Source organism: Typopeltis vanoorti, chromosome 12 (genome assembly GCF_054136105.1).
Source record: "Typopeltis vanoorti isolate ZY-2024b chromosome 12, IOZ_Tvanoo_1.0, whole genome shotgun sequence".
Taxonomy (NCBI): domain Eukaryota; kingdom Metazoa; phylum Arthropoda; class Arachnida; order Uropygi; family Thelyphonidae; genus Typopeltis; species Typopeltis vanoorti.
This window is the reverse complement of record NC_143560.1, coordinates 72,130,437-72,144,240: the sequence shown is the minus strand read 5'-3', so window position 1 is coordinate 72,144,240 and position 13,804 is coordinate 72,130,437. Positions and strand designations below refer to the sequence as shown.

The window sequence follows — 13,804 nt, the reverse complement described above, 5'->3', positions numbered from 1 at the left end:
GGAGTACGGTTCCACTAATGTGATATACTGCTGCTATTCTTTTCACCCCAAAGTGCATAACCTTACACTTTGGCGTATTAAATTGACATCCATTTTTCCTAGCCCAGTCCTCCAAACTATCCAAATCATCCTGTAAAATTTTGACATCCTGTGCACTCACAATTGCTCTATCCAACTTTGCATCATCAGCAAACACGTGAACACTTTCTCTCAGATCCTTTCCTATATCATTGATGAACAAATTGAAAAGCAGTGGTCCAAGAACAGAGCTCTGTGGCACACCACTAGTCACAAGCCGTCTTTTAGACTCCACTCCTGAATAAACCACTTTCTGGTATCTCTCCTTCAATCACCCTCCTATCCATCTCACCAACCCTATATCCATCACCATCTGCTCCAGTTTACTGATTAGGGTTCCATGTGGTATCCTGTCAAAGGCCTTGGGAAGGTCCACTAGTATCACTGTAAACCCATTAACCATATCCAGTTCAGCCGTCACTGTGTTATAAAATGTGAGCTTTTTATATGTATGCATATTTTTTTATAGTTGGCATCTTAATGCCAGGCCTTTTGTAGTGATTTGTTTGGCTAATACATTAGCTTTCTGTCATTTATTGTATTGCTTGTTAGACGTATGTAATAAACATTATATATATATATATATATATATATAATGTTTATTATATCACACACACACATATATATACAAGGGTGGTCTGAAAAGTTCTTGGCCTCAACCATAGATGGCAACACTATCGGCAAGATTTTTTATTTTCTAAGTTGGTACATCTGTCATAAGTATCCATGTGAAATTGCAAGTTATTCTATCAAGTAGTTTGTTTTATGCAGCTGTCGAGCAAAAGTGTTGTCTGTATCCCTTGAAATGGATAAAATTGAGTATCGCGCAGTTATAAAATTTTTTGTAAAAGAAGGATTAATGCCAAAAGAAATTCATTCGAAGTTCATAAAAGTTTAGGGGCACTCTTCTCCTTAATTTTCGACAATTAAGAAATGGGCTGCCGAGTTTAAACATGGCCGTACCAGCCTTAAAGATGATTCTTGTGAAGGATGTCCAAAAAGTGTAACAACACCAGAAATCATTGATGAAGTGCATGATATGGTATTGGATGACTGGCAAATTAAAGTGCATGATATGGTATTGGACTGGCAAATTAAAGTGCATGAATTTGCTGAGACTACAGCATTTCAAAAGAACGTGTAGGATATATTTTGCATGAATAATTGCAAATGAAAAAGCTTTGTGCAGGATGGGTGCTGCACTCGCTAACAGCAGATCAAAAACCCACTCTCATGAAAATCTCTGAACAGTGCTTGGAACGTTTTTAACAAGAATAAAACTGATTTTGTGCGTCAATTTATTACTATGAATGAGAATTGGATTCACTATTACACACACCAGAATCCAAACATCAGTTAAAATAGTGCACAGAAGCCAGTTGTTCAGTGCCAAACAGACTTTGTCTTCTTTGGAAGACAAAGTCAGTTCCATCATGAGGAAAGGTCATGACATCGGCGTTTTGGGATGCTAAAGGCATTTTGTTTATTATTTACCTTGAAAAGGGTAAAACAATAACTGGGGAATAATGAGCTTGTATTTTCTTGATCACAGAACTAATGTAAATAACTATTTGGGAACATTGATCAAGTGTAAATGGATAAGTATTTTAATACTGACTAGTTTCACCAAACTTAAGCTGTTGGCATCGTCAGGGTACCAGCACTGAGGTTAAAACATATCACAAAATAGATCTTAACTATAAATTCTAAAAATTATAGTTACAAACTAAAATAGCATTGAACGTGAATAATACACGTATCACGTGTACATGATTTACTAGTTGTTGCTAAGGAACGTTCTGTAGTTAGCATTAAAGTTCATTTCTTGTGTGTTCAGAGATCTAATTAGGGTTTTCCATATCTCTGGAAGTATTAAACCTTGGTTCCTGTTAAGGTTATCTGTAGTGCGTGCGACTGTAGCTGCTTCTTTAAACATTCAAGAGTGGTAATCTTCTTCTATGTAAGGGGTACAACTTTTGTCCCACTCAATGATATGGTTTGTTATGGAGAAATGTGATGACAGGCCGGATATGTCTTGTCTGTTATTTTTAACATAACGAATGTGTTCCTTCTGTCTAATCTCGAGGCTTCTCGAAGGCTGGCTGATGTAACTTGAACCACATGAGCATGGAATATTGTAGACTCCAGTATACTTATAGAAAGGATGGGTATCTTTTGGAGATCGTAGTAGTTTACGAATTGTTTCTATAGGTTTGAATGTCACTCTTATTTTGTGTGGTTTGAGAAGATTAGCGAGCTTGTTAGAGATACTGCTCACATACGGAATGGCGATTGTTGTAATATATTGAGTGTCTTCTTGTTCTCTTTGTGGTGGCTTAGAGAAAATGATTTTGTTGACAAGTCTTCGTGGGTAGCCATTCAAGGCCAGGTTATTAGATATCAATGTTAATTCATCTTGGAGATCCTTTTCATCTGTTGTAATGCAGACAGCTCTTTTCTTTAGTATGCTGAGTTTGTGAGAAATGTGGTGTGAGGAGCTGAAATGTAGATAACGTCCTGTATTCGTAGGTTTTCTGTAGACTGATAAGGTTCATAAGGCCATTAACTTGCTTCTTAATTAAGATGTCTAAGAACGGTAGTTGTTTTTATATAACAAAACCTGTGGTGAATTCATCACTAAAAGCACACATAATAACCACAGTAATGAATTTAATTCATAAATATTTCATCCCAAGTATCTTGGGACATCATCAGTACAGTAGTTTAAACAATACTAGGAATAACATACAGTTAGGGCGCATGATTATAATGGAATCTCAATATGCGTGCAGTAACGTGTTATAGAAGTAAATTAAATATAACTGGGGAAAAAAAAAATATATATATATATATATATATATAAAGATTATTTTACACAATTTTGTATGACAATTTCCCATACTTTAGGAATAGTAAGAACATCTTTGGGGTTTAAATTTGGTCTGTGTAGTAGGGCTTCAGCACTTTCTTTATATAAACGTTCATATTTATATAAAGATCTGCGTACAAGTTTCGACTTCTCCCAATGGATCCTATGGTTTGGATTTTCAACTCCGTATTGGGAGAGACCAGATTTCTGCGGTTTGAAAAGATGAATGTGGTCTTGATGTTCCGAGATGCATTTCTGAACAGACCTACCTGTCTGACCAAATTAAGACAATTTGCAGGAGCATGGGATCTCATAAACGCTAGGTAACATCAGAGGGGAGAGTTTGTCCTTGGGAGAAGAGGTAACAAGTTATAGATTTGGTTGATAGGTTTGTAAGTAATGGCAAAATTGTATTTCTTCATAATTTTTGAAAGACGTTCGGAGATGCCTTTGACGTAAGGTATGGGAATCCTATGGACTTCTTCTCTGGGTTGATGTGTGGGAAGGTGACTGATGATTTTTTGAGTTGTTTTACGATTATATCTGTTTAGTATAGCTGTATTTTTCATTATTTCAGGTTCTTGGTTTAGAGAATCTTCAGAGGAGCAGAATTTGTGTGCTCTGGAAACTAGCGATTTAATGATGCCAAATTTCTGAGATGGATGATGAGCGGAAGAATTGTGAATGTAATGACCTGAAAATGTAGACTTGCGATAGACAGATGTTGCAATGGAACCATCTTCTTTTCTTTGAATGTGTAAATCAACTTTACGCTAGAAAAAGAATCTGCACAGGGTATCTCCTTTCTGGATTTACACATTCAAAGAAAAGAAGATGGTTCCATCGCCACGTCTGTCTATCGCAAGCCTACATTTTCAGGTCGCTACATTCACAATTCTTCCGCTCATCATCCATCTCAGAAATTTGGCATCATTAAATCACTAGTTTCCAGAGCACAAATTCTGCTCCTCTGAAGATTCTCTAAAGATGAAAGGGGGCTACCCATTGCCAGGTCAGTTAATTGTTGGTAAATAGTTTTCTTCCAAGAAAAATAGTTTGAATTTAGGCAATGATTGTACAGCGAGGTTATATCTTGTGAGAATAAAGTGCCTAAGATGTTGATAACTTTCATCACAGGAACTTTTTTAAAAAGAGAAGTGACATCTAAGCTTGCAAGTAGATCATTTTCAGATATAGTAATGTTTTTTAATTTATCCACAAAATGTTGTGAATTTTGGACATAAATCTCTGATTTATAGATATGTTGTTATAAGAGTTTAGAGAGATGCTTAGACAATAAGTAGATGGTGAGTTAATGCCATCTACAATGGGGCGTAAAGGAATACCATCTTTGTGAACTTTTGGAACCCCATAAAGTCTTGGAGTTAGAGGGTACATGGATTTTAATTTTTTAATTAGATCTGTTGCCCAGTTGATCATATTGCATAGTAATTAGTTTGTGTCATTGTAGTTTTTTAATGTAGGATTTTTGTTAAGATATGGTAAACAGACATGTTCGACAGTAGATTATTGACTTTATCCTCGTAGTCCTTGGTGTTTAATATCACAGTACTGTTACCCTTGTCTGCCTTAAGTATTATCATATCTTTCTTTCTCTTCAAATTATGAATGGTTCTTTTATCTAGAGAGGTGAAGTTTTAGTATGGGGTTCTAGAAGAGGAGAGTATTATGCAACTTTTTAATCTGAGGTCAATTGCTATGTGTGGTGGTAATAATGAGATTGCTTTGTCCAAACTGCAGATGAAATCTACTTTTGGTATCTGTTCAAGTGTTATAGCATAGTTGAAACCTTTTTTGAGGATAGCGATTTCAGGTTTGGTTAAAACGTGATCTGATGAATTAAGAATAACTTGGTTATCTGGCCGAGAAGGTTTGGACTTAATATGGTTTGTATAAAGATGGTTAAATTTCTTGATTTGGATCTGTTTGCTTTTATTGAAAACTTTAGCGTAGCTAGTGTTGATCATTCTGTCTAAGAGTTGCCAAACTTCTTGGTCTAGAGAGCTCGAGATATCCATGAAGGAATCGTAACATTGTGAGTCTATTTGACTTAACAAAAATCTTGTGCGTTGTATCCTTTCACGAAGGAGCGAGAGAGATGTATTGAAATAAATATTTTTAGCCCATCTTGAATTGAATTGATGTTTAAAATACAGTAACTTAGAAATTATACAGTTATCTCGACAACTTTTTAAAAAAGTGAGATGATTTAGTCACCTTGCCTTTTTGCATTTTAAGAATTCAAAACGGGGTACCTTTATTTTTGTATCACCATTGATTCTATTCATAATGAGCTTGTATTTTCTTGATCACAGAACTAATGTAAATAACTATTTGGGAATATTGATTAAGTGTAAACATATAAGTATTTTAATGCCGACTAGTTTCACCAAACTTAAGCTATTGGCATCGTCAGGGTACAAGCACTGAGGTTAAAACATATCACAAAATAGATCTTAACTGTAAATTCTAAAAATTATAGTTACAAACTAAAATAGCATTGAATGTGAATAATACACAAATAATACACAGATCTAATTAAAATCCATGCACCCTCTAACTCCAAGACTTTGAGGTTCCAAAAGTTCACAAAGATGGTATTCCTTTATGCCCCATTGCAGATGGCATTAACTCATCTACCTACTTATTGTTTAAGCATCTCTCTAAACTCTTACAACAACATATCCATAACTCAGAAAGTTATGTCCAAAATTCACAACATTTTGTGGATAAATTAAAAAACAAAACATTACTATATCTGAAAATGATCTACTTGCAAGCTTAGATGTCACTTCTCTTTTTACAAACGTTACTGTGGTGGAAGTTATCAACATCTTAGGCACTTTATTCCCACAAGATATAAACTCACTTTACAATCGTTGCCTAAATTCAAACTATTTTTCTTGGAAGAAAACTATTTACCAACAATTAACTGGCCTGGCAATGGGTAGCCCCCCTTTCACCTTCTTATGCTGACCTATTTATGGAGGATCTCGAAAATAAATTTCTACCTCAAATAAATCCTAAACCAATAATTTGGTGGAGATATGTAGATGATATCTTCATTGTATGGAACCACAACAAAGATGACTTAATTGATTTTCTCAATAAAATCAACTCCTTTTGCCATTCTATTAAATTTACTCTAGAACTTGAAAAAGACAAACAACTACCGTTCTTAGACATTAATTAAGAAGCAAGTTAATGGCCTTATGAACCTATCAGTCAACAGGAAATCTACGAATACAGTACGTTATCTACATTTCAGCTCCTCACACCACATTTCTCACAAACTCAGCATAGTACACATACTAAAGAAAAGAGCTGTCTGCATTACAACAGATGAAGAGGATCTCCAAGATGAATTAACATTGATATCTAATAAGATATCAATCCTGGCCTTGAATGGCTACCCACAAAGACTTGTCAATAAAATCCTTTTCTCTGAGCCACCACAAAGAGAACGAGAAGACACTCAATATATTACAACAATCGCCATTCCGTATGTGAGCAGTATCTCTAACAAGCTCGCTAATCTCCTCAAACCACACAAAATAAGAGTGACATTCAAACCTATAGAAACAATTCGTAAACTACTACGATCTCCAAAAGATACCCATCCTTTCTATAAGTATACTGGAGTCTACAATATTCCATGCTCATGTGGTTCAAGTTACATCGGCCAGACTTCGAGAAGCCTTGAGATTAGACAGAAGGAACACATTCGTTATGTTAAAAATAACAGACAAGACATATCTGGCCTGTCATCACATTTCTCCATAACAAACCATATCATTGAGTGGGACAAAAGTTGTACCCCTTACATAGAAGAAGACTACCACTCTTGAATGTTTAAAGAAGCAGCTACAGTCGCACACACTACAGATAACCTTAACAGGAACCAAGGTTTAATACTTCCAGAGATATGAAAAACCCTAATTAGATCTCTGAACACACAAGAAATGAACTTTAATGCTAACTATAGAACATTCCTTAGCAACAACTAGTAAATCATGTACACGTGATACGTGTATTATTCACGTTCAATGCTATTTTAGTTTGTAACTATAATTTTTAGAATTTATAGTTAAGATCTATTTTGTGATATGTTTTAACCTCAGTGCTGGTACCCTGACGATGCCAACAGCTTAAGTTTGGTGAAACTAGTCAGTATTAAAATACTTATCTGTTTACTCTTGATCAATGTTCCCAAATAGTTATTTACATTAATAACTGGGGAATATTATTCTGATCTTTTAACCAGACTAGACAAAAAAATTCATGAGAAAAGACCCGGTTTTCCAAAGAAAAAATCATCTTTCACCAGGGCAATGCACCTGCCCACAAAGGTGTTTTGGCGATGGGAAAATTAAGAGATCTGCACTATGAATTGTTGGAACATCCACCCTATTCCCCAGATTTGGCTCCTGACTTCTATCTCTTCCCTAAACTAAAACTCTTCCTCGCTTTTTAGCGTTTTTCTTCGAATTAAGAGGTGATTGTAGCTGTAGATGGTATTTTGCAGATCTTACTGCAAACCACTACAGAGATGGGAAAATGGTGCTGGAGCATCACTGGAATAAATGTATTAGTCTTAAGGGAGATTATGTTTTGAAAAATAAAAATAATTTTGAAATTATAAAGTCGTTTTTTCATTCTGGCCGAGAACTTTTCAGACCACACTCATATGGGTGTGTGTGTGTGTGTGTATATATTCTTGAGAATGAATGACCTTGAAGTATGTGCTGAAACAATGATGGATTAATATTTTATTAATGTATATTAACAAAATATATAACATAATTACAACGTGTAATCAGTATGTAATAATTAATTTTAATAACTTAATCTTTATTAATAATTAATAAATACCTTTTCCCTGAAATGATAGTTTATCCCATGTTTTAACAGTGAGTGGCTTTTTCTCTGGTTACTTAAAGAATTAGTGGAAAGAAAATACAGTCCATTGAAATGTTATGTTTCATGGGTAGTACAATTCTGAGATAATTATGAAAAAATAGTACAATCCCTTTTTTACTTTTTTACTGTCAATGACAGTAAAAAGGGGATTTGTGTTTGATTATATAAATTACATTAGTTAGAGTTGATTTAAAGTGTAAAAATACTTTTGTAAATTATTAAATTAAATTAGAAGGGTCAGTGCAAATAACTAGTAAATAAAAATTAGGAGAAATTCTTTTACCTAAAATTGATTCATTATAATTAATACGTATTCAATTTCTTGCAGCAAATTTTAAATCAAAACAGTAATGCTAAACTATTTGAGTTTCCTTCTTTACCACTGCCAATAGTAGATTGCCAATTTACAAAGCTCTTATTAGAGGATACTGATTCCATATGCAAAGGAGGTGAGTTTTGTTTTGTAAACATATTGGATGGAGAAGTGAAAAATCTTTATTTTTTTTTTACAGCTGATTTCTTTGTGCACAAATAAGATTAAAATATATATATATATATATATATATATATATATTTTATATGGATTTTATAAGATGTTTGTAGATTTGTTTTGTCTGTTTATCCATTTGACAACATTTGTATAACTTTTCTATAGCTGGATTGGTTTTAATAAAATCTGATATTTGTATTCCTTAGAAAAATATGTTGAGATTTTTAGTTTAAATGACTATATGTTAGAGCAAAAAAAAAATTTATCTGACTCCCATCCACAAAATGTTGTAAATTTATAGTGCATTAGTAACATGGGTGTACTAAGGATTATTATTATTATATTTTATTAATCGTGTATATGTGTGTGTATAATGTATCACATGTTTATTTTTTACATAATACACATCTGGAAAAACTTTTATTGGAATTATATTGATCAAGTGTATATAATAAACAACTAAGTTATACCAACTAGTTTCACCAACTAAGTCTGTTGGCATCTTCAGGGTACATAACTGAATGAAGGCACTAAAAAGTAAAAAACTGTTACAAACTAAAATCAACTGATTCCAATTATATTAAACAAAGAACAGAGCGCATACAATACATTCATAGAGCGTGGATGATCTCACTTATTGTACGTGCTCTGTTCTTTGTTTAATATAATTGGAATCGGTTGATTTTAGTTTGTAACAGTTTTTTACTTTTTAGTGCCTTACATTCAGTTAACGGCCCTGAAGATGCCAACAGACTTAGTTGGTGAAACTAGTTGGTATAACTTAGTTGTTTATTATATACACTTGATCAATATAATCCCAATAAAACTTTTTCCAGAGCTTTTTGGTCAAGAAAATTAAACGTTTTTTAACAATAATACACATCTATTCACCAGTTCCCCACAAACTTCATTTTCCTGGAGTAGATTTTCATCGATGTGGTGCACAACTTGTGAAGCAGTGGTCTAAAGTGAAGCAGTGGTCTAAAGTAGTAATGCCACTCTGCATGAATAGAATTAAAAATAATTTGCTATTTATGATCTGTACTAAGATTTGTAATATCTCCATATTTGTTTAAATTGGAAAGCATTTTTTGGCGTGTTAAAATGATGCAAGATGATCTGAGACAATATAGAATTATGTTATAGATAACAATAAATGGATTACTTGCAATGCATAAGCCAAAAAAATTCTAAGTTCAATTACTAGGCTAATGAATTGCACCAGCATCAGGAATACATTTGCAGTTCATCCCTTTTTATGGTTACCTGTAGAGCTCTCATGGATCAAAGGTAAGGTTTATGTTCTTTACTTTATAGTATTGCTGTTTAGATTACATCAAAGCATCTAAGGCTATGAAGGGAATATATTTTGCTTGTAAATTGTGAGTTCTTCAGCAGGTTTTTATTATGCAGTTAAAAAATTGAGACTACAGGATGGAATATGATTACCTACATAAGAAACTTATTGTTTGTTTCTTTTTTTTTTTTTTTTTTAAATCCTGAAATGTGGTAAAAAATGGGTTCAACTTATAATCACAGGAAGTTTGCAGCAGTATATGACACACATTTCCATCAATGTGGTGCACAATTTGTAATCTTCTCATCCCCAAATTCATAACTTTACACTTTCTGCATTAAGCTGTACCCATTATCCTTTGCTCATAATGTCAGTTTATTTAAATCATTCTGCGAACTCTCTACATTGCCTTAATTATTACACTATATTATTTCAGCAGACACTGAATATTTCCTTCAAATCCTTTCACATGTAATTTATATACAAATTAGCAGTAGACTAAGCACAGAACCTTGCAGTACACTGCTAGTTATCTTCTTTCATCCGAATTCTGTGCCTCAATATTTTACTCTTTGGTATCTGTCCATCATAGAGTGACAGCCAAGTCTTGTATCCAGGTTTCATGTGATACCTAGTCAGAATTCGGCCATACTATCATGTAATCATTCCTTTTATTCAACAAAAAGTTAGTAATTTACTGAGACATGGTAACTTCAGTGGCACTTGGGCAATAAATCAAATTCTGAAACATGTTCAAGAAGTTTAATAACACTTTATTAAATTACATATTTCATTCTCAAAATGCCAAATTATTGTCAGCGATAATGAGAGTTCAGCAAGGTAGAATAATAGATTTCAAAAAATATGATCTGCATACTAGGGTAATATGGTACTGTAGATCGCAAGATGTGATTTAAAAAAAAAAAAAATCCTGTTGCTTGCAACTCAAAGGATAACTCTCCCATATTTTAGGAAAAGACAGATCAAGCTTACAGGTTTATCATAAATAATGTATGATTGGTGTTTCTGTACTCTTTTTTTCAGTAGAACATCCTGTTTACCCTAAGTAAAAGAGACAGTTATCACAAGGAAGTTGGTAAACATCTGGGAGGAATAGAGAAGACTGTTTATCTTTGGTGGAGGATAACAAAGAAAGTTTATTGACAGCAAAATTTGTGGGTGCTAAATTATGTTTCTTGAAGATCTTCAAAATTGGTCCAGAGATTCCAGCAGCATAATTGGAAATTGCTGTACATGTTCAAGATTTATTATTAATATGCTTGTATCAGTCAAGGATGCATTGAATCTTCTGCTGTAATTCATTGGATGGTGTCAAGTTCTCAACAACATGAACTCTATTCAGCAAAGTTTTAATGATTCCCATTTTTGAGATAGATGAAGGTAGGTTTATGATAAAACACAAGTAGTCAGTACACCAAAAAGTAGAGTGGCATGTCCAAGAAGGCCAGCTTTCTCTCCTTTTCTGTCTCCATGGTGAAGGTTTAGAGCGAGATGATACGGTGAAAATATCATCCACATAGTGTACCCAAAATGATGAATGCAACTGTATGGAGGAGAATAGTGTTTTCTACAGGCTCAAGGTAGAAATTCTCCAAGACTGGAGAAAAAGGGCTTACCATGAAAGTAGTTTTGATCTGCTTGTTGAGTTTATTTTTGGAAACAAAATACTCAGGGGATATTAAATCCCACATTGTTTTAAAACCGAATAAGAAACTCAAAGATTGGAATCAGAGAGTTTCTTGCCGAATATAGTAAACTATAAAGTATCAGCGACCACTAGCGTGAGCTAATGCAAGTGACCCTAGTACGTAGTACAATACCGGACAACTCGTAGCAAAGGTGGAGTTCTGATCGCTATTCTTAGGTATTTCCCATAATGTAAAAACACATTTCCTAGGAAATGTATGCTGTTATTAGATTATGGTGGAAGACCGGTTTCAGCCTTTTTTGAGGCTTCATCAGTGAGTAGCTAGACCAATTAATACCAAAGTGTATAGCGAAAAGAACTTATGTACTCTGCTATACGAGTTACCAAACAGGCACAACCATTAAGTTACTTAAATATAAAGAGCTAATAAGCTTCATTTCGGCGATATAAACATCATTTAAATTAAGGGGATATTAAATCCCACATTGTTTTAAAACTGAATAAGAAACTCAAAGATTGGAATCAGAGAGTTTCTTGCCGAATATAGTAAACTATAAAGTATCGGCGACCACTAGCGTGAGCTAATGCAAGTGACCCTAGTATGTAGTACAATACCGGGCAACTCGTAGCAAAGGTGTGTAGTGACCTTCCACCATAATGTAATAACAGCATACATTTCCTAGGAAATGTGTTTTTACATTATGGGAAATACCTAAGAATAGCGATCAGAACTTCTCCACCTTTGCTACAAGTTGTCCGGTATTGTACTACGTACTAGGTCACTTGCATTAGCTCACGCTAGTGGTCGCCAATACTTCATAGTTTACTATATTCGGCAAGAAACTCTCTGATTCCAATCTTTGAATTTCTTATTCAGTTTTAAAACAATGTGGGATTTAATATCCCCTTAATTTAAATGATGTTTATATCGCCGAAATGAAGCTTATTAGCTCTTTATTTAAGTATACTCAGAGTTTGTTGAAATCAAATGATTTGACTATGTCTGGAATTGCTGTGATAATAACGGAAGAGTTTCAGCAAGAGGTAGTACATTTGCAAATAATGACTGAATTCAAAACTGAGCATGATGTCAGTATACTGTAAGGATTAGATTTTCATTTTCGTCAAAAAATCTGAAGAGGTTTTAATAAAATAGCAGAATGACCAGTCAGAATGCTTAAGAGTAGTGATAAGAATTTTGCTAGTCAGTAAGCAGGAGTTAACTTTGGTAGACCAAAATTTTTGGCATCCCACATAGATTAGAAGCACTTGGACTGTTTGTCTGCAGAAATAAACTCCACAAGAAGATTGAAGCTTCACTTTATGACAAATAATTGAGAAATCATGGGAATATAACAAAGATCTGTATTTAAGTTTTATAGATCTAGAAAAGGCATATGAAGGTACCAAGAGAGAAGTTATTCGAAACACTACAGTTATATGGTGTCAATCAAGCATTATATCAAGCAATACTTAGTTTTATTTGAGTTCTAAGTCAGCAGTTAGAATTAAAGGCAATACAGGAAGATGTTTTAATGTTAAATCTGGTGTCAGACACGGATGTACATTATCTCGTCTGTTATTCATTATCTATATGGATCACATTATGAAGGAAAGTGGTATTAAACCTGATATCAAAATTGGTGATGTTGATGTCAGCTCTTTGCTTTATGCAGACGATGTTATACTTCTAAATAAATCTGCTTCAAGTCTGAAAGATTCCCTGACTAAATTGAATAACTATTGCAATAGATAAGGTATACAGCAATAACAAAACAATGAAAATAGGCAGAAACATTGAAAATATCAACTGCATTGTGAATGGAGCACCTATAGAACAAATGAAACATTTCAACTGCTTAGGCACGATTTTGAGTGAAGATGGTAAATTAACAATTTACCATCTTCACTAAATTTACCAAATTAAATGGGAAGTAGACAACAGAATCAAACAAAGCTGGTATATACTGTAGGAAGTCAACCAAATAAATTTATATGGAATAAGAGAGAAATTAGTCAAAACACTAAATTAGCTGTATACAAGACAGTGCACAAACCAATTTTAACTTATAGATCTGACAGCTGGGTTAGAAATAAAACACTTGACTAAAGACCATAGATATAAGAGTCCTGAGAAAGATTAGGGGCATGAATAGATTGCATCAATGGCAATATCATATTAAAAATGAGGATATTATTCCAGCATCCAGGAATGCATTAGCAGAGCTAATTTCAGGTGGTATGTTCACTTAAACAGAATGGGTGAGGAAAGATTAGCAAAACAAGTGTTTTCTGCCAGGTTGGCTGGAAAAAGACCGAGATATAAGTGGATTGATATGGTGAAAAGTGTCTTAGAAGAATAGAAATATAAGATCTGATAATGTTAGTCTTGACAGGTAACAGACTGATTTGGAGGGAAATTGTAGATAGGAAGTTAGTAATGATGTAAATTTTTCATGT

At 33.8% G+C, this 13,804-nt stretch overlaps 1 protein-coding gene across 3 annotated transcripts in view; it reads left to right on the top strand.

Annotated features, from left to right (window-relative positions):
- Nucleotides 1-13,804, top strand: part of l(3)76BDm (trafficking protein particle complex subunit 8 homolog l(3)76BDm) — a 447,636-nt gene that overhangs the window by 211,737 nt on the left and 222,095 nt on the right. For all 3 annotated transcript variants that reach the window (XM_090401248.1, XM_090401249.1, XM_090401247.1), the window contains one exon: nt 8,217-8,337. In XM_090401248.1, coding sequence (XP_090257374.1) covers nt 8,217-8,337 — 121 coding nt within the window. The remainder of the gene's footprint in view (nt 1-8,216; nt 8,338-13,804) is intronic.